Genomic DNA, 22406 nt, shown 5'->3' with positions numbered 1-22406 from the left:
CAGGAAACTAGAGAAAGGAATATGCAAGAAAATATCCTTGTCACTCTGGGCCTTGAAAACAGAACTTTCCCTCCAAAGGATCCTGACCCTGTGGAGAAGGGAAAAATGTTAAGAGCTAGCCAGGAATAGCCCCCTAAGAGACAAACTTTTATGGCCTACCGAAGTGTAGTAAGCACCCTGGGGTGGTGTTACAATAGTATTTAGCACTAACAAATCAATATAAGCAGTTGGAATTAAAAAAACCAAAACAATTACTTATTGAGACATACCTAAGAAAAACATAAGATTCAAAAAATAGTCAATAAGGCCCCTAGGAGGCTCATAATGTAAGATATGTAAAATATCACAGAAACAGGTTCTTTAAAAACAAAGACAACAAGAATTTATGCCAAAAAAGGTCACATCCTTTGGTCCTGGTGGCTGGTAAACTAAGCACAATGTTATCAGCAAGATATTAAACTTTCAAAAACCCTGCTAGGAGAGAGGAGTAAAACAGAATAAATGATATTAAAATTACAGTCACTCCACTACTTGTCAAGCCTGGGTAGGTAGACTCAACTATAACCAGGACAAAGCCCATTCAGAATCATGTCAGCACCTTCTTTGGCCACTAGAGGTGTACTGGAACCTATGCTTTAATACTGAGTACTTTCTAGCAGCAACAAGGTTCACAGAACATTCAGTGGGTGTAGGTGGCTTATATGATTGACCGAATAGTTCTCTCCAAAGGGGACTGAATTTGTGGAGGAGGGGAATTAGTTGCAAGAGTTGCTTAAGCTGATAGACCTGTTTTTGCTAAAATAACCACCTTGAAATATAAGGAAGGGAAGAAAAAGAAGCACAAGGAGATATTGTCCTAGCCTGACTTTCCAGCTCCAGGATTGTTACTGAGAAAGAGAAGAACCTTTCTTTGGACAGCCCAAAAGTGGGACCTGCAACATCTTCACTAGAAACCAATGTGAAGATTTTCTATGGGTCACTATGTTACCAGCACTGCAAGCAAGAGTTAGAGAGACAAGGTAACAGTGGGGAGGAAGAAGAGGACTAATTCTGAAAAATACTTATGGTATATACAATCTTATTTCTAAACAGTAAGTTTGGAAGAGAGTTTTGAACTTTTGTAGTCTTGTGTCTGGATTTTCAGCTATTTTTCTGGGGACTATTTTTGTATTCTCTGAAACTGTTACTTTTCACGTCAGCTTTATTCTGTTTGGTGCACAACCTTAGTATGGCCGGTTTGATTTTTTTTTATTTTTTTTTTAAGGTAGCCTCTGCCCAGTTTGGCCATACAGGTGTTTCCTACCCCTACTCCACAGGACCCATAAATTCTTTCCCCCAGCCTGACTGAGGAAATTCAGTGCCTTCCTGTGAAGAAGAGGAGTTTAAACCAAAGTTAAAAACTGTTCCGAATTTAAACCCATCTCTTCTCAGTCTTGACTAAGAAATCTAGTATTTATCAGCCTAATCTTAGTTTTAAAATCAGGAGCAATAATCTTGCATTTTGAAATTGCATACCAAGATGGCACAAATTCCTTTAGTCACTTCATGGTTATATTATGGGGACAATATCTGCCTTGATCAAACATAGGGTGAGAATATTCAAACAGTATTATAGCTCATAATGGAACAGCCTGATAAGAAGAAAACCGTTTATCCAACATCTTAAACTACTCTAAGCATATGCTCTGAGAAGTATCCAAAGCCCATCGCCAAATCTTTCTTTTCAAGTTTCAAAGGGCATGAATAGTTGACATCATAGCATGACTGATTTCCCAACATGGTTCTACTAGTTAAAAGTAAGACAGAAGCAAGATGTACTCGAGCTCACCAGTAGTAGGTTATGTTCAAGTTAAATACAGTAGTTTAATTTGATGAGGAGTCTCCAAATTGGCCTTTTCAAGCAAAGGGCATGAATAGTTTGTAAATGATACAAAGATCTGCAATGAGTTGACATCCATTACCCTCTTGCCATTGAAGCAAAGAGCAATGTTGGAGTTGATTGAAACGTATCGGGTTTATTGGTTAAGGGTAGCAACCACCACATCAGCAAGTTACCTCCTTGCTTGTTTTCCCAGACAACCAATTCAATGTCCTTGATGGTTGCTGTCCAAATCTAATGCCTCTTTCCCCCCTGCCACTGAAGCAGAGCGCAATGATGGAGTTGCATCAACAGTATGAAGGCTTATTGGTTATGGGTAGTAACTGCCACTCAAAGTTAACCCCGTGCACTCTTCTTCATTCCCATCCTCTAGTCTTTAGGGATCCACAGTATCCCATGCCCCTTTGAAATCTTCCACTGTTTTTGTCTTCACCACCTCCTCCAGAAGGGCATTCTAAGTATCCATCACCCTTTCTGTGAAGAAATATTTTCTGACATTGGCTCTGAGTAGTCATCCCTGGTGTTTGATTTCATAACCCCTAGTTCTACTGATTTCTTTCCAACAGAAAAAGTTTGTTGATGATTGTACATCATTAAAATCTCCCCTGCACCTCCTCTCCTCTAGGGTATACATATTTAGGTCCTTAAACCTCTCCTCATAAGTCACTGCATGGAGACCCACCACCATTTTGGTCACCCTTCTATGGATCGCCTCCATCCTGTTTCTGTCCCTTTTGAGATATGGTCTCCAGAACTGAACATAGGTGATGATCCCCTTGTACAGGTCCTTGGTGAGGCCTCACCTGGAGGACTTTTTCTTACTGGTTATTCCTCTCTATGCAGCCCAGCATTCTTCTGGCTTTAGATATCACCTTTTCACATTGCTTTGCTGTCTTCAGATCACTAGACATTAGCACCCCAAGGTCCCTCTCTTGTTCCCTGCATAACAGCCCTTCACCCTCCATCACATACAACTCTTTCAATTACTGCACCCCAGATGCATGACTCTGCACTTCTTGGCATTGAATCCCAGCTAGGGACAAGCAAACAAAAGGTAGATTAGACAAGATTCCAAATACAAAATCTTTCAAAATATGAAGGAATTATACAATATATTCAAGATATATTACAATTACCTTTATCAACATTTGCAAAATTTTAAAAATTGCAAAGTCAAAAAACCCCACAAGACAATGCTATGTAATATAAACAGGACATCTATCCTCTACCCATAATCAAACATTTATCTTTGCTTAAAATATATATACAATTCACATATCTTACTCATACACTACATATATATATATATATATATATATATATATATATATAACAATGTATCTTTTAATCAACAAAATGTTAGAGGATAGATGTCCTATTTGTATTACATAGCATTGTCTTGTGGGTGTGTGGGGTTTACTTTGTAATTTTTAAAATGTTGCAAATGTCGCTTAAAGGTAATTGTAATATATCTTGAATATACTGTATGATTCCTTCATATTTTGAATGATTGAATCCCAGCTGCCATATCTTGGACCACCGTTCAAGCTTCCTTAAACCACATCTCATTCTCTACTCCTTCCGGCATGTCCACTCTGTTGCAGATCTTAGTATCATCCGCAAATAGACAAACTTTACCTTCTATCCCTTCTGCAATGTCACTCAGATATTGACCAGAACTGGTCCCACACCCATCCCTGTGGCACTCCACTTAACATCGCTCTCTTTAGAGTAGATTCCATTTACCATTATACACTGTCTTCTATCAACCAGTTTGTAATCCATGCCACTACCTTAGCGCTGACTCTCAAGCTTCTCATTTTAATCATGAGTCTATGTGGGACCGTATCAAAAGCTTTACTAAAAATCCAAGTAAATCACATTAAGTGTTCTTCCCTGATCCAATTCTCTAGTCACCCAATCAAAAAGAAATATCAGATTAATCTGACAAGGCCTTCCCCTGCCTTGGATCAAGCACCTTACCAGATTGTAGACAGTTCACGATCCTTTCCTTCAGCAGTCTCCATTAATTTTTCCTGCCATTAAGGTGAGGCTAACTGGCCTGTAGTTTTCAGCCTCTCTGCTCCCACTCTTGTGAAATGGGACCATCATTCTTCGCCAATCACTCTATCACTCCTGTTTCCAGGGATCTATTGAACAGGTCACACAGTGGACTCACCAGCACATCTGAGCTCCATAAGTATCCTGGGATGAACCTCAGACTCCATGGTTTTGTCCACTTTCAGTTTTACTAGCTCTTCCCATATATTTTCTTCTGTAAATGGAGTTTTGTTTACTCCACTCCCATCCAGAGTCTTGTTAACTAGCAACTATCTTTCTCCAGGATCTTCTTTAGTGAACACCGAACTGAAGTTTAATATTGTTTAATATTTCGGGCATTTCTTCATCTCTTTCCACACATTGATCTTTGTCTCCTTTCAATTTCACTATACCTCTTTGGACCTTTTCTTCTCTCTGATGTATCTGAAAGGTTTTGTCACCTCGCTTTATCCCTCTGGCAATCCTTTCTTCTGCCTGACTTTTTGCTTTGATTACTTTCTTCATCTCCCTCGGTTTTACCAGATATTCTTCCCTGTCTCTTTTTAGAATCCTTTATATTTCTTCAATGCTGCTTTTTTTTGCCTTGTCTGCCACCTCTTTTGAGAAACAAAATCAGCTTATTTCTTTTACTTTTTTCTTTTCTAACAGATCTGTTGCTTTTGTAATTGCTCCTTGTAGTTTGGCACAAAGTTTCATCTCTCATTTTGTCCCAGTCTTCTAGTTCTACCTCTAGGTACATCCTCATTTTGACAAAGTCCGCATTTTTGAAATGCAAAAGTCAGGTCTTCGTGTGACTTCTCTGTATCCTACTTGTGACATCAAACCATACTGTTTGATGATCACTGGTGCTGAGGTAGGCACCCACCAGGACATTAGAAACATTATCCCCCTTTAGTGAACACTAGGTTGAGTATAACTGCCCCCTTGTGAGTTCCATTACCATTTGTTTGGAGACAACACCTTTGCAGAACATCCATTATCTCTCTATTCCGCAGAACAAATTCTTCAGGCTACGTCCGGCAGATTAAAGTCTCCAACAATCAACACTTCTCCCTTTCCCACCTTTTGGATGTCTTCGACCAGATCTGTCTAGTTCTTCCATTTGAGTCCCCACATTCCTTGAAGCTCAGTTGCTTGAATATTGTTTTTGACAAAGTGCTGCTACTCCCCCTTTTATGTCCTTAAGTTATAGACTGGTATGGCCGTATCCCAAACATGAGAATCCGTGAACCATGTCTCCATAATAGCAACAATGTCCAAGTCCACCTCCACCATTAGGGCCTGCGGGTCTGGAATTTTATTGCTCAAACTAGGAGCATTTGTAGTCGTCCCTTGATTTGTTGCACTTCTTAGGCACCTTTTCTGCTTTTTTAAGCTGATTTTATTTTCTCCTTCCACATCCTGTATTGCTTGGGAGTGATATCAATTTCATTAGCCATTTTCTGCCACCCCCAGAATTATGCATGAATACAAAGGATGAAAAAATAATAGCACAGGAAGTTAAATGGTCAAATATTTATAAAAACTTATTTAACCAGTAGATAGTGTGTGGACTGGATGTATCAAAAGCAAGGCAATTTCTTTTATACTTTATTTTTTTTAATGTTTGTACATAAATCCAGTTAATATATCCTAAGAAAGGAAAACACAAATAGGACAAAACCTGAAATATATTAAAGCTGTCCAGCATGAGTAAATGAGAAAATATTGAAAAAGCTTACCAGCGTTTCAGAGCAAAATGTAGCAGATATATTGGGGGAAACAGATGTGCTGGTCAGCATTTAAAAGCTAAGTGAGAGCATAAAAGATCGCAAAAAAAATGAAGTCACATGATTCTGTCTTTTTAATCTTGTTTAATCTTTATTTATACTCAAAATGTCCTGAAGTCATTGGGCCCGTTATTTTTTTGGGATACGCCAATCAGTTTATGCCATGTCAGAATAAGGAGGAACGATGAATTGAAATTTTTTAGGCAACACCTGAAGATTTGTCTTTACAAAACATTTCAAATCATTTAGCGAATATTTAATCTGTTTTATGTTTATGAATATAAGATATATACTCTCTACAGATTGACTAGTTTAGATGATGTGGATTATAAACCCATCAAATAAAATAAGGATGAATTCCCTGAACCCATTTTCAACATTGTATGTAATCTATTAGCTTCATCAGACTACATTAGCCTTGGATCTTGCCAAAAGCATTATATTGTGGATAGGAATGGGTCTACCTTTGTGTGAATTTAAAACTGTATGTGAAAATATTCAGTTAAAGATAGTAGGTGAAGTCCACAATTTGAGTGAAATACTTGCTTCACAATTAACATTAACATCTCACTTAATCTGATCAGATTTTTTTTCACACATTTAAATTGTTGAGGCCATTAAATTCATCATCTGGTTTATTATGTACAGTATTACATTGCTGCCTTTTTGGCCACCTCAACTACTCTAACAACCTTTATGTAGGTCTTCCTAAAACTGTTAGAATTCAACTTATTCAAAATTCTGCCACAAGGTTTTGAAGATCATTGGAGTTACCACATCACCTCCAGTTTAGTGGCTCTTCACTGACTACCTATAGATTTATGTGCTTAATTTAAGCTTCTTGTGATTAGACACAAACTTCTATATGCTGATATGTTAAATATGTCAACAAATTACAGTTTTATCAACCTGGTCATCAACTGTGTTCCTTATGGCGTGGTGGGAGTAATAGTTATTAAAGATAACCTCTCCACAAATATAAGTTTCAATCTACCCATAATTGGGCCTTTTTGTGCATCAATTCCGTTTTATGAAATAAAGTCCCGCTTGAAGTACATGAAGAAAAATACTTAACTTTCTTCCTAAAAGTTAAGGCTTTAACTGAAGCTTATCAATGAATGATTGTATGTGTTTTATGGTATTGTATGACAGTCTACATATTTGTCAATTGAATCTTATATGAATGTTATATTTACAATCTGCTCCAGACTAAGGAAGTTGAGTAATATAAAACTAGATAAACACCCTGGAAAAGAGACAGGGGACAGACATTTAAATACCTGAAAGATATTAATGATGCACAATGGGTGAATCTTTTTCAACAAAAGTTAAGATGAAGAAATAGGGTTATGATGCGACGCTCTGAAGGGGAAGACTCTGGAACAATGTTAGGAAATATTTTCACATAGAAAAGGTGGTGGATGCTTGGCATACCCTATTAGAGGAGATGAAAGAGAAAAACAGTAGAATTTTTAAAAAAAAATGCATGCGATAAGCACAGAAGTTCCATAGTGGCAAGAAGATGGAATTGAAGTATATTGGGATAAACTGTAGATTAACAGTTGCAAGCTAAAACAGCAGTACAATTTCTTCAGAGCATAAAAAAAGCATGGGGGTAACCTGCAGACAAAGGCAGTTACGACAGTGACAGAGGTCTCAAAGATAACAAGGATAGTCTAACAGTGTGATGACAATGATGACTTGGGTATGCTTGGGACAGACATGATAGGAATGATGAGAGATTGCATGGAAAACCCCAACTGCAATCTAACACACATCTACCAAAATAGGATGAATATCAACTGGGCAGACTGGATGGGCCATTTTGGTCTTTATTTGCCATTTACTATGCTTTGTTACTACATAATAATTCAGGTAGTTACAGCAGGTGCAGAATATATATTTAACCCTAAGGGTTCACTAGATGGCGCTGTAGCTCATACTGGGTCTACGTACTACTGTATATGGTTAAGAGGGGATTTCACAACATTATCCTATTACTTTAACATAGGAATGTCATAGTTAGGAGAGGTCATCCAAAGTTTTAGAGGAAGATGGTTAGTAGGAGGTATCTGGGTAGCCCTTCCTATAAGGGGTGCATATTGGGTGTTCTTTACTCAAAGGATTAAAAGTTTCTCCTATTTTTCTGAACTAGGAAAATACCACAAAGTGTTCTAAGACAGCTCACTGGAGGTGCGTGGCTGTTAGCCAATTGTAAGAGAGTTGTACGCCGTAGAAAAGGAGTGACTGACCGGTGCCAGGACTTAGTCATTTGAGGAAGAATTAAGGACAACAGGTGGCTCTGGAGGATTCATGTCAAGAGGAAGTAAAGGAGAAACAGCTAGTACTTCATCCAGAAGTGCTACAATGCACATAGTATCAAAGACCTACAGCGTGGGTTTCAGCCTGAGGAGCAAGACCGGAGTATAATACAAGGGGTGAGCAGAGAGTTTGGGGTTTCCAACAGCCCAAAAAGTGAGAAGTACAAGAGTGGGATTACCAATTCTTACGGATTGAAAAGTTTGGGATCTGGAATTTAGATGCAGAAGCTGTGCTGGGGGAAGTGTGTGAGTGTATTGGGGGGGGGGGGGGTTGGCTGGCCTTAAGGGGAAGGTTGTGGCTGGTTATTTCAGTGCAGGGCTTTCGATTAGCACTGGCTCCGACGGGGGGGGGGGGGGGGGGGGGGGCATTCCCAGGAGCTACTTTCTGTGTGTGGAGGCTGGATGACATTTCAGATTCAGTTCATGAGTACCAAATGCTGGAAGGGGAAGAAGTTTGGATTTATGCTCAGGAACTGTGTTGGGGCTGGCTGGACCTTGGGAAGGGTTGCAGCTGGTTATTTCAGTACAGGGTTGTGGACTGACACTGTGCCCAGCAGATCAGGGGTAGACAGACACTGATAATACTCCTTAAGTATATGCTTGGATAGATTGGAAAGATACTCAACTGTGATATGAACCTGATGATCTTTATAATTCTCTTAGTGGATTACAATAAATGTTTAACATAAGAAATTGCCATGCTGGGTCAGACCAAGGGTCCATCAAGCCCAGCAACCTGTTTCCAACAGAGGCCAAACCAGGCCACAAGAACCTGGCAAGTAGCCAAACACCAAGAAGATCCCATGCTACTGATGCCAGTAATAGCACAAGTAAGGTGTAGACATTGGACTTTATGGCCAGTTTTAGAGGTGTCTTCATCCAGTTTGGCCTTACAGAGATTGAATATACCCCATCCTGGGGTAAACAGCCAAATGCTCCCCAGGTCTTCGAAGGTGGCCCCATAGTATAGGGGCTACATAAATTTAAAAACAAAAAATATAACTAAGACCCTCTTGGACTAGTTTGTCACTGAAAAGGAGACTAACAGATTGTTCCTAAAAATATAGCTCACAATCTTGTATTTAAAGATTTTCAAGGAAATTAATATAAATCTCCTAGTGGAAATCTGGATCTGGTTAGAGATTACTTCCTTTTCATTTATGCAGCTTTCACCACAACAGAAAAAACTAAAATGTAAATTAACAAAACATCTATATCTGGAAAACTACCTAAGAGCTCAGTCTTGATCAATATCTAATACAAAATTCACAATTAAAGTACAACCGAAAGCTCTTCAAACCATTCCTCTATCACTTAAACCAATAAAAAAAGAACTGCTGATAGGCTCTTAACAGTCTCTCATCCTTGGTACTTTAAAGGGGGAGAGAGATGGTAGCTGGAGGGAGACATTCTGAAGGAATTGTAACATGATATAGATCAGTGGTTCTCAACCTTGTTTTGGCTGGGACACCTGACAGATGATTCTCACATGCGTGACACTGAACATGTGACCATCACGGGGCTAAATGTAAACATGCACTCTGCATCCACAGGAATCCCCTCAACCCCCAGCAATGAGTGCAGAGCAGATCTAGGTCATTACCCTGTACAACTCACCATACAAAAAAGATTCTGGTTTTGATGACATCCCAGTAAAAGCAAAACAAACTCCTTTTACTACCAGGCACAATAGCCTTCCTTATGAAAAGACAGTAATTTACCACTAATGCATATCCTATTGAGAAAACACAACAAATAAGATTGATACAAATGCCTACATGCTAGTAAATTACCTCACTTCGGCACACCCAAAACTGACCTTCACCAAGTACAGAAAAACCACAAATGGAGACAAACTGGAATGGAAAACCAAAAAAGCCACTCTGCATGCAGTGCGAACCTGGAGAAATGGAAAGAGAAATGTAGCACCTAACAGACTCAGGATTTGCAATAATGCACACAAACTAACCCGCACAAAGTTACACCTGTATTATGGAACACACTCAAATAGTAACAATCCTATCTAAGAAATACAACTATTAAACCAGGCCCTAAACACTAATACATTTTCTATTGGGAAAACAGAATAAGCCAAGCTGCTATAGAGCCCCACACAAATAATTGTAAAGCTATACTAAACATGTTTCAAAACAGCTGCTGAACAGAATATCCAATCCAAAATTAAAACATGACCAAATAATAAATTTCAAAACAGCAGACCGCATAATACCCAATAATGAAAATGGCAGTCAATCAAGAAAAATAAATTTGAAAAGCCATCTTTACTTACCCTCTCCAGCAACTCTCCTACTCCTTTCCTTTCCAGGCCAACAGCACGGGCTGCTGAAGCTTTGTCCTCTGTCTTCTTCCTTAGTGCCCACAACCAGTCACACACACACACGCCCAATCTTGGTCTCATTTTCCTGACCAGTCTCTCTCAATCACACACAAATGCTCTCGCACCCATGCACACCAGCTCTCACCCAGGCACCCACACACACCAGCTCTCACCCAGGTACTTATTCACACCCACACAAACTCTCACCAAAAACTTATTTTTCCTTCACTGCAGGGATTGGCTCCAGTTCCACTACAGCTTTACTCCAGCGGTCCTTTTTTCACTGCCACAGAGATGGACTCCTGTGGTGGCCTTGCTTGTTTGGGGTCAGGTTTTTCTCTTCGCCATCACGGGGATGGGCTCCAGTGGCAGCCTTGCTTCATCAGGATTTGACACTGCCATTCCTCCCACCCCACCCCCGGGCTATGTGATGCCTGCCTCATCGGCCAAAGGCTTCCTCCCTTTTTCCTACTCCCACTGGTAGGGAGGAGGCTTCCGAATGGCCTGCTCGGGGGCAGGCAGAATGGAGGCGGCTTCCCATTGGCCCACGGGGGCAGGAAGAAATTAGGCTTCAAATTGGCCCACGGGGGCTGGAAAAAGGGAGAAGGAAAGTACAACGGGGCAGTGGGACAGCGGGAGACCAGACACACCTGCCGGTGTTTGGTGACACACTGGTTGAGAAGCGCTGATATAGATTATACTCTCAGTCCTCATACAGTTAAGGCTTAAGTTATGTCAGCATTTCCAAAGCTTGTTTATTAAGTAAAACTATTAACAAGTGCTTTCACACTTGAAATTTCAGTTTTTACCTCTCAAGGGTCCAAGTATCTTATAGTGCACAATTCTCACATTTTGAAATGTGGACTTAAGAGGTCTCCTTTCATTGTCCAAACAGATGAGAAAATGACCTAGAGAGGAACATACCAAGTTGTCTGATGGCCTTCCATATTTTTGTAGGTTTGATTGGGGGGGGGGGGGGGGGGGGGAAGACAATCAGGAAGTAACTGTATGCTGAACACCAAAAGCATTTTATAAGCCTTAGAATCCAGAAGTTCCAAACAGGCTAAGGTTTATGTAAAAAAATAAAATTACAATTCAACCATATATTTTGCAGATGTATTTCTTTGCAGCAATTTAGTTATATGCATTCACAAGGGATTGCCAAAGGTCATATACGAATATTATTCCCACAGATAATGCTTCAGTCCAGTAGGTCACACCAAATTAAGTAATGATGGAAGGAGATATTGACAGTATATGCCAAGAAATTCTTGAAAAAAAAAGAGTGAAAATATCCTGCATCAGGCTCATTTGCCATTTGTATGCCTAGTCACAGGTGATGTATTGATGAAGAGGGGGGTACATTGGGCTTCTTTTAACCCTTTTCATTTGGCCTTGTGGCGCACACTGCTTTTCTTGCGCCCTTACCAGTGTCATGTTTTTGTTTTGGTAAGAAAAAAGAATGCAAATGTCCTAGTGAGCATGTACTTATTGCAGACCCTGCAGTTACTCACTTTTATTGGTATCAGCACATTCAGTAGTTTTCCAGCTTCCACCTTTTTTTAATACATAAAACATCCATCAACAGTAGTATTAAGTGATTGTGCTCCACTTGGCATGTATTATAGGCTGTATAGTTAATACAGAGTCTCTGGAGTTAATTTTCACCTAGAAGTGATGGGGCAGTATAAATGTCAGACTGACATTAACAAGTTTAAGAAATTAGGTCTCAAACAGAGCTGGACTAGTCCTAGAGGGGCTAAGCTTCCAGCCAGTACCAAGCTTGAACTCAGGGAGCCTGTAGCTTCAGCAAAACCAAATTAATGGCTTCTTGTTCCCCATCACACAGCTATCAAAGCACCCAGGATTTTCAATCTGCCACTAGCTTCCCCCTCCCCCATGGCTCACTATGGCAAGAAGTAGTTCCAATAGTATCCTAACTGCTCCCTAGCAGTGTCGCTTCCAGCAGCTGAACATCGGTGATGGCCAGTGCAATGGGACCAAAGTCAGCTGATCAACCAGTGAACTCTGCATCTCTAAGCTCATATATTTATATCAAAACCTAGGGAAGTAAACTGCTCTCCTTCCCCCACCAGTATCCCCAGTGGCACTGTGCCAGAAATGGGAAAAAAAAAAAGTACACTGGCTGTGAGAAGATAACTGATCCATTGGGCCAGTTACAGAGGAAGCCTCAGATTTAGTGAGGGATAAACTTGATTCTTCCTTTCCATTTAATCATTAGCTAAAAGGCAGAACAAAACCCAGAAAAAAAAAAAAACAAAAGATAACAGGCCAAACAGTCCAGGCAACATTCTACCGTTGCTCACCCTGTGGTTTTCCAACTTGTGTTTAAGGGTTTTGTTCCATTAGCTCCTGGACTCACCGTTGCCAGTAACACAGGGATCTGGAGAAGAGCAATACTGCTGATTTATGCTAACATTCCACTGCATGACGACAAGAATGAGATTATGCTGCTGGTTCATATCCGTGCAGCGCATAAATCTGATTTTAATTTTCCTATCCCCTATGAATTGCTTAAAACTTATACCTTAAAGAGACATTCCACATACAAGCAATGATAGATCAAGGTGTGGGAGACTTTAAGCACAGATTAGAGTTTCCTGTAAATGGATAAAAGGTGCTCTACTGTGTATGTGAAAAAAAAAAAAGAAGTAATTAGGTCTATATTCAGAACAAGTATGTTACTAAAACTAAATTATAAAACTATTGATATGTGCCTGCCTTGCTTTCTAGTACTACTGATTTTCACTACCAGGTGGACACAGACTTCTCTGGTCCTCAAAACAAATTTCAGAGCTCAGTTTCCATAGTTTAGATACCAGTCCCTCCTCCCCTCCTTCAGAATTTGATTGCACTTGGCCCTGAAGATACAGGATTAGTGGTTGATTAAACAAATACACACACACAGAAATTCAATATTGTGTATAAATGTACATTACTATTTTCTGCTTTTCAGTTTCATTTTTCTCTTTATAGTCCATCTTCCATATCTGTCATTAGCCAATTTTGTTTCTTTCCATTTTACTGAATTCTCAACTTCCATTTCTCCTTTAGCATTCATCTTTTTTTTAATACTCTTCCAACCATTACTACATCTAGCCTGCCTTAATTTTATTCCTTCCTCTCCACCAACCCATCTTACTTCCATTCCCACCTCTAAATCCTCCCCATCAATTTATTCCTTTCCCATTATTCCATATCCCTATTTTTCTCACATCACCCTCTAATGCTCATTTACTCCCAGCCCTGCACTCCAATTTTTCTTCACTTTCAATATCTATGCACATACATTCCCATTAGGAAACAGCAAGAGGCGGCAACCGGGGGTGCTATGGTCCCAGCAGCAGTGTAAAAACAGTGCCCCCAAGGGTGAACTCTCTTATTCTACATACAGCAAGAAGGAAATCCAGCAAAGGGGAAGGAGCAAGTGCAGGGACAAGGCACATGTGCCTACTCAATTCCTTGCTGCTGCTGCTTGTAGGCAGCTACAAAAATAAAAAGAACGTCTCTCTAAAGCATCCATTTCTGCCTCCATCTCTCAAGGCAGCAGCAGCACTGGGCAAGTTTATGCTTGAGCTGCCCAGGCCCTGCAGCAATGCCTTGCAAGGCAAGTTACACAAAAGTAATTGCAAAACAGTACCTAACTTACATACTGCAACTTTGAAAGCTGCATGTTGCAAGTTAATTCCTACAGATGTGAATTTAATTTTAGACAAAATCTATGGCTGTAAGTTCTGAAACTGAAGAAGGACCTTTGATTTTCTATATAAAAACTTGAAATTCAACCAGATATTATTGAAGGAAGATTTCATTATACTAAAATAAAGCAGAGTTGCTTACCTGTAACAGGTGTTCTAGGACTGCAGGCTGTTAGTCCTCACACATGGGTGACATCGGATGGAGCCTGGCACGGGGACTGATCTCAGAGATTCTAGAGTGTTCAGCATACCCTAAGCATGTGCAGCTGAAGTCAACATCCTGTCTCCTAGACAGAGTCCCTCAGTTCATGATATAGCTAATATATGGAGAAACCCAACTCCCAGGGGAGGCAGGAGGGTGTTATGAGGAGTAGCATCCTGCTGTCCTAGGTAAGCAACTCTGCTTTCTCCTAGAACAAGCAGGACAAAGTGGGAAACCGCACAGTGCTGGAGCACTACCTCCCTTCTTTGCCTGAGAGGCAGCCGACCCACCAGGGGTGCAGGCTGGAGAAGAGTTGGGTTCTACAAAGAAACCCTCATGCGTAGCAGGGATGCCTGAGGCACAGGAGTGAAGCGAGTCCTAGCAGAAGCAAGCTCCACATTACGGAAAACAGTACAAACAGGATTCCTGATAAGTAAACCCAGACAAAACACAGTGGACATAGATCCTCCTGGATACAGGAAGGACAGATGTAAATAAGCGTGACACTAGGATGAAAACGGCACAGTTTCCTTCAGTGTGAAAAACAAACACAAACTGGGGTCCAAGAGCCCTCCAGAAAGAGACTGTCGACAGACACCCAAAGATCTGGGGACAAGTGCCCAGGTATGTCTGGTAGGCTGAATGGGCAAAAGAAACCCACACCACGCTTGGAAGAACAATCAGTAAACTATGGCAAGGCTAGGACAGACGCTGCGTGCGAAAGCAGACCTAGCTGATCACGCAGGACAGGATCATGGGTTTCAGAAGATGAGCCCAATCCCCAAGAGATCTGTACCCAAAGTTCCCGCAGGGAGATAAAATAAGCCTCAAGCTCACTCAATCGGTTCATCTAGCCTGTACCTGGGATAACAGGAAGGCCCTTTGGGCAATCCAGGGAATGAGATAAACTAAGGTAATCTCTCCCTGCAGGTATTCGGAGAGATACCATGAGTGCTTTCGCTTCATCTCCACTCCCCAGACAACCAATCAGAAGGTGGAAGGAGCAAAGAACTCAAGGAGCCAGACCAGCCAACCACGGGGCAAGAACAATTCACCCTGCTGTCTATCAACCTCAAAAAGACAGCAGGGAGTATCCCACTATGATTGAACCCTCAGTCTTCTTGAAATAATGGAAACAGAGTGAGTGCCCTCAGGGAGAAGTCCAGACTGCTCCACCAGCAGACTGGAAACTGGGGAGTTGCACACCCCGGCAAAACCTGATTGTATTACCAGCCTGGAAGCTCAAAGGGCATCAGGGCAGGTCCAGGGCAATCTCGGAACAGAGTACCAAGCCACCCAGCTTTGGTATCATTATCCCAGCCATGAGTGTATATATTTCCCCTACTAAAGGAGTATGTGGCCCAGCAATGCACAGCGCTGCATGTCTCAGGACTGATGTGTCTGCAGACAGGGCGATGCTGAAAAAGGGGGAAAGAACAGCTTGCATGTTACTGTGAGCAGAGGGCAGAACCTCTCATACCGGGTACTCAGACCACAACTCCCTCATCCATGGACATGGCAAAAGGGTGAAAGGCATGATCACCCAGCTGATGGACTGAAACACTCCTCACAGAGGATCCCCCAGGCAAGGATGGCTGACAACAGCTATCCTTGAGGAAAACGCCCAGAGAGTCCAGCAAATACAAGGTAACCCCCGAACCAGGAGAAACCCGGAGGGTCACCAGGGAGGCAACAATGGACAGGGCTCCCTTGAGGTTAGACCTGCCATTCCTCAGAGCATCCAAGGGAGAGTGCTACACTCAGCTAATTCTTGGAGCTGATGCCAGTTAGAGCAGTGACCTTCCTTGTTGGGAAGGAGCGCACAGTGGGACATCCAGAGGGGAACCCGAAAGGAGTGCTCTGGAACCCAATCGAATCTCCCCTTTCAAAGGGGGAAGAGGGAAGCAGCAGGATCAGGGCTTCCCAATCTCGAAAGATCAAGCAACTCCCCGAAGGAGAGCTGAGGCACTATCATTGATCACTGAGGCACCAAAGTGACCAACCCAGCACAGGCATCAAGCCCGGATAAGGGAAGTTGCCACTGCAATACCCAGAGGGGCCCCAGCTGAAGACCAGTCAATGACCACCACTGCCGCTCCCCGGCCTCCAAGGAGACATGCCGATGCAGAGGATCTAGGCCCCAGATCAGAGAAAAAACTGCTCAGACACAAAGCCCCAGGGACTGTTTCACAAGAACATGGTAGAGAGCGAAAGAGACAGGCCTCTGCAGAGAAAGGAAAGGATGCTCGAGCCACTCTTGCAGTGTCCAGTCACCTCAGGTTCCAACCAGGAGTACAGTCCTAGGCCAGTCCTGCACCTGTGGAACATAACCTGATGTGACCACCCAAGGGAACAACCCACACAAAACTCCCAGGCAACAGAGGGCACTGGATGCCCTCTGCTGCAAAAGCAGGCTGGGCAGAACTCATGCAGTGGTAACCTATCCACAAATGGTGGTAACACCTATGATCCTGAGCGCCGTGCTTGTAGGAGAAATCCTGCATACCATCGAGGATCGAGAACCATGTGCTAGACTCTCAGTGGTTACATGCCATCCCAAAACCAAGCACAATGTGTAATGGCACCTCCCCCACCAGTGCTCCTCAGCACTATGAACTGCAAACTAATGCAGAGTTGAGACCAGGATGAAAGATGGGTGAGGACTGCACAGCCAGCGAGAACACCATCTGCCAGCATCAGATATTCTTGGAACAGAAGCCTCCCTCCATCCCAACCGCACAAACCGCATGTCAAGACCATAGTAACTAGTGGGGCGGAGAAGACAGTGTGATGGCGGCATCCCCAGCACCACTGGTGTCTGGGTAAGGCATGGTGGAGGGTAGTAGGCTATGATGTTGCCCCCTTCAGTATCTGAGAACGCTCCGAGAGGTGAGTCATCAAAACTGCGTCGGAACCGGCTCACCTGCGAGTCCCACAGGGAACAACTACAGCGAAGTCCCTGGCAAGCACAGCTTCTTATGGAGGACTGTGGACATATCTGCAATCTAAAAGCAGTTTGCCAGTAAATAGTGCCATTCCTGGCACCCCAGGTGCCCACAGACGTCAACTGCTTGGGGGCCCCAATGCCCAATGGTATGGACCAGGGACAGGACCTGTAGCCCTTCCAACAGGTCATTGATGTCAAAAGGAACAAACAATCGCTAGTGCCAAAGGCAATTCCCCTCAGATCACAGATTCTTTCGGTGTTGATGCTGCGAGCTCGATGGCCTCAAGCAGAATGGCTGACGAGAGCCTCACTAGTGCTCATTATCAATAGTATGTGCATTTTTGCGGGACCTCTAACACTGGGATTGTCAGTGAAGGGGCGGCTCTGCGCTTCCTAGTGCTAAGTAGTGGGCACCACCCTGTATCCCAGAGGGCACTGGGCCACTGCAGATAGATTCACCAGTGCATCAGGGTGCCTCGAGTAGATTGCTACCACTGTGCTCTATCCATAAGAGACCAAGAGCCCTTGCCAACCAATGGCTGGAGGGACAAGCGTGACTTCAGGGAATCCCAGTGGTCAACAGCCACAGGGGTGAAAAGGGCACTCAATGGCAGATCCGGTATCTGGTCGGTGGGGCTTGATGTAGTTGAGGTGGTAATGAGAGGTGTTGGTGGTCCAAAAAGGTCTCCGGTGGCCTCACACCTCAATGGAGACAATGGTATCTGGGCAGCACCGCATCACGATGGCATTGAGGTCATGCTGGCACTGAGGGTCCACACCAACCACCTATTGGGGGACCGCAGCATCCAGGGCATAGATCCTCCTGGATACAGGAAGGACTCAGTGGTGAGGGCTGCCGCAGCACTGATGCTATGCCTTTGACAGCATCAAGGGCCTACCACCACTTCAACCCCTTCATCCTAGGCTCCCACCCATGGAGACTAGTTCCTTATGTGAGAAGTAAGAGCTCTCCTCCCCCCCAGGAACAGCATGATCCTCGATTCTTCCACCACATGACTCCATTGATGCAGAGCAATCTGTGAACTGCCATGGAACTCCAGCCTGTGTAGAACTCAGGCGAGTCCCCAGGCTCAGCGGCCTACACTGATCACCATATTGCCAAGCCCAGTCCTGACAGCACTGTGGTAAAAAATAAAGAATAGAGCAAGGAGAGGACAAATACAAAATTTGCAGGAGCAGTTTTTTTTTTTTAAGCAGACTGCCAGGCTGCACAGGGAGAGCCCACCATGTGGTCAGCGGAAAGAATAGAACTACCAGAAGAAAAGCTGAGGCTCTAGAAAAGAATCACTTACAAAAACCGTAAGAACAGAACAAAGTTGAATACCAAAAATGTTTTCTGACAAAAAAAAAAAGAGCACGAGCTCCACAATAGCAAAATGACGGCTACGTGGAAAAGACTGAGGGACTCTGCCTAGGGGGCAGAGTGACCACTACAGCTGCACATGCTCAGTAGGGCATGCCGAAAGTTCTAGAATTTTGAGATCAAGGTTCCATACGGCTCCTTCCGATGTCACCCTTGTGTGAGGACTATCATCCTGCTTGTTCTTGAAGTTTAAAAAATTCAGGTAATTTCATAGAATGTAGCAGCAATGTCAATGAGTGTGTGTTTTTACTCATACTGATGTCTGGACATTTTTACTTCCGCTACTAGCAGTAAGTTAAAGCATTTCATATCAAAATAAATTAATTTCCCATTATGGAAAGATCAAAAACCAAGGGGCCTATGTATTAGGGAAGTGCATTCATTTAAAATGAGTCAAAAATGCAATGAGGCATTTTCATTTCTTTCTGGCTGCACCAAAAGCAGATGCCAAAGTGACATCACTCTGGTGCCATTTTTTAAATTCCTTCTGCCAAGGCAGGAGCAAGCCAACATCACACCTGTTCTTAAGGATTCTAAAGACCATGGGAAAGGGGTAAGTGGGGGCCAGGGAATGAGCAACCTGGTCATGACTGATTTTAAAATGTTTTGGAGAAGCCCAGCTAAGCAGGCCTGGGACCTGGGTTCAATTTTGGAAGAGCAGAACAGCACATACAGGGCTGGGGGAGGTCTATTTTTTAAAAAATTGATTCAGGCTTTATTTTTTTGAATTTTTTTTTCCAGTTTAGAAAATGAACCATTCAAAACATTAAATGAACTGAAAAACCCCAAAATGAAAAATGTTAAACCAAAACTTTTGGGGCTGCACATCCTTACTACTTTGAGATCAAGGACAAAACGAATAAAAGAGGATAGCTACTTCTAGCAAGACAACAAAGCCATGACGACAGCGGGAATAAAAACATATTAAACTGTCCAACAAATAGCCATTTTTACAAACATTTCAGGAATAAGCAGTAAAACAAAACATCGAAGGAACTTCCTTTCAACCTTGAGGACTTCAGATATTGACACCAGAAGCTTTTATAGAAGCAGGAGTGTGGGAGGGGGGCAGGTTCGAAGAATATCATCCAATTTATAATACAACAGAAAAAAGTTGCCACAAAATTTGAGTCCTTAGTACTTAGTATTTCATTAAACAAACCTATTTGCTCTCAAAAGTTCATATACTGGAATATTTAATATTTATTTTGGTCAAAAATGTATCTTAGCCTACAAAGATTCCAGCTTCCTCCAGGACCTGTATAGCACTATCAGCATCCTTTCAGAACCTTGAGAGTAGTTATGCATTTCAGACCACCAAGTCTTTTCAATGTCAGAAGATGTAGGATATCTTTTGGCATTATGACTCAACCATTTCAAAAAGTAGTTATAAGCGCCAATTTGAAACAGTAAGGTTCCCTTTAACTGGTATGCCAAGTAGCACATCAAAAAGCATACATGCTAGCTTTGTGTTCCAGGACCCTAACCCTGCATCTAGGGTTAGCACCTTAAGTTTTTTTTTTGTTTTTTTTTTTTTAAAGTAGCTCCCCTCTTGTGCGCATATTGACATGTTACAAGCTCTGTCTGGAAAGAGGAGAATTGGAGGTGAACTTCACTGATCACACAGTCCTTTGTATACAATATTTTAATTCCATCTGTACACTGCTTGTTTTCAATGGAATATGTACTTTTGAGCATATGATGGAGAATTAGTAGATCCTTCCCTCCCATTTAATATTTGGTACTAAAACTGTTGACATTTGTACCAGCATGCTGTGCTATTACTTGACCCTTAAACCAACTATTTATGCAAATTAACAGACACCATGGTTGTTAAGTATAACATTTTAAGACTGGCATTCAAGTATAATATTCTTAACATCTCTTGTTTATTTGTTCTTTGCTGTTAAATATTCCCTGTATAATCCTAGATGGCAATCTTTCCTATATTACCAATTAGCCTAAAAAAAGAAATCCAGTAACTATACAAACACTGTTGGAATTTTTCCTTTTTTAGTCTTCAGCTTCTAATTAACTGAATTCTACAAGGACCATGGTATGCTATCAGTCTGCTCTTCCATCACTAGCCAAACTAGAACCTGCCTCGGCTGGGGTTGTACTATTTCACAGAAGGGTTGTACTATTTCACAGAAGGGTTCAAATACAGAAGTGTTTCCAATATATTCATGAGAAAATAGTATCTAAACTCAAGGCAGCATGGACCAAGCACAAAAGACCTTGAATGGTTAAAAAGATGATTAAGTCTGATCAGTTAATGTGAAAACAAGATTGATCTGGTTATCAAGGCTGTGATATGAGAGATCTAGGTTTGATTCCTAAATTGGTGTCCATTTCTCAGGCCAAATGCATGGAGGACATTACCAGAAGGGGTAGCTAGCCATTACCAAACAGTGACACACACTGGCTTGCTTACACATGTGCCAAATCCCAGTAGGACCCATGGTGCATATCCCTGGGGCTGCAATGGCTGGGGCTAGGCGAGGAAGCAGAGCAAAAACCTGGTAAAAACAAACCCTGGATAACCAAGCATTAAGTGCTGTCATGCCAAATTGCCAGCCGAGGCAGGTTCTAGTTTGGCTAGAAACCTAAGGTTGAGGGCTGCTTAAAACAACAAATGCCTCAGGAGCCAAGAACCTAATAGTATACCTGATCCTTTCGTTACATAAAATGTATAAAGTACTGCTGAGCACATTGCTGTTAAACATAATTTGAAACCAGTGCTGTAACACCTATCCAAATGTTTCCAAACCTTAGTTATATGCAGAAACAGAAAGGAATCCTACAATACTACCAGATGTGTTACACAGCCCTGAAGAGAATGTGCACACAAAATGGCAAAATAATTCCTCTGTAAAGTTAAACGTAAGATTTACACACATTTTATACAAAGTTCATAATGTTAAAGGCAACCTAATACATGCCTGCTAGCTGAGCAGTTTATGCCTCACACAGCCCTGGTCTCATGATAATCTGTTTATGCCTTATTTTTATGTTCATTGCTGAGGGAGTCACATCAAAACCAAATGACACAAATTAAAAAATAAAATGGCTGTTGGAAGACTTGTTTTGCAGAATTTAACAAGGTGCCCACCATTTTACTAGCAGGTATACACAGATATGCATACAATACAGAGCTAGAAACCCACAGACCTGTATGAAATATTATTGTGCTCTTCCTATATCCCGAAGGAAGCCGAAGGTTGCGGAGCAATCCATTTGCAGTCAGCCGCACACGCATGTTGGATAAGGAAAACGTGGGGGACCATAACATGTCTTCAGAGCAAGTGGAAGATTTACAAGCAATAAACTGCCTCCATGTACTGTGACATACTATGTATTTTAGCTTCACCCTGATCAAAGCCAAGTAATCCTTTAAAAAAAAGGCTGGCAGCTAGTACAGTTCATTCCATCACGAACACCAAACAGAATGCAGAAATCCACTATGCGGTTTCTGGCGGCACTTCCCCCACCAGATGTTACAGAAACAACGCTTGTCCTCAGAATAAAACCTCCTATTGACTAGAACAACTAGCCTCTGAATTACATCAGGCTGTGTTCATGATTAATCTGTTATGCAGGACTCACTAGGGAGATGGGGGAGGGGAGAGAGAAAGGGGGGGTGGTCTGCAAGCCAAATATATCATCCAATAGTGCCATAGATCATAAAAAGCCACCTCAGAGGTTGCCAAGGAGAAAATTATTCATACTACACTAGGCAGATTTTAATTTCCTGCACATGGGAAAGAAATCCCAGCTCTCAGGTTT

The 22406-nt window shown here is 42.1% G+C and overlaps 1 protein-coding gene across 2 annotated transcripts in view; it reads right to left on the bottom strand.

Moving 5' to 3' along the window:
• MTUS1 (microtubule associated scaffold protein 1) overlaps nt 1-22177 on the bottom strand; it is a 204265-nt gene extending 182088 nt beyond the window's left edge. Inside the window, exon 1 of one of the 2 annotated variants that reach the window (XM_029587065.1) lies at nt 21792-22177. In XM_029587065.1, coding sequence (XP_029442925.1) covers nt 21792-21912 — 121 coding nt within the window. In that variant the 5' untranslated portion in view covers nt 21913-22177. The remainder of the gene's footprint in view (nt 1-21791) is intronic. The other variant, XM_029587059.1, reaches the window with a different exon arrangement.
• Nucleotides 22178-22406: the final 229 nt, after the last annotated feature.

Source organism: Rhinatrema bivittatum, chromosome 1, assembly GCF_901001135.1.
Source record: "Rhinatrema bivittatum chromosome 1, aRhiBiv1.1, whole genome shotgun sequence".
NCBI lineage: Eukaryota > Metazoa > Chordata > Amphibia > Gymnophiona > Rhinatrematidae > Rhinatrema > Rhinatrema bivittatum.
This window is presented reverse-complemented; position numbering and strand designations above follow the sequence as displayed.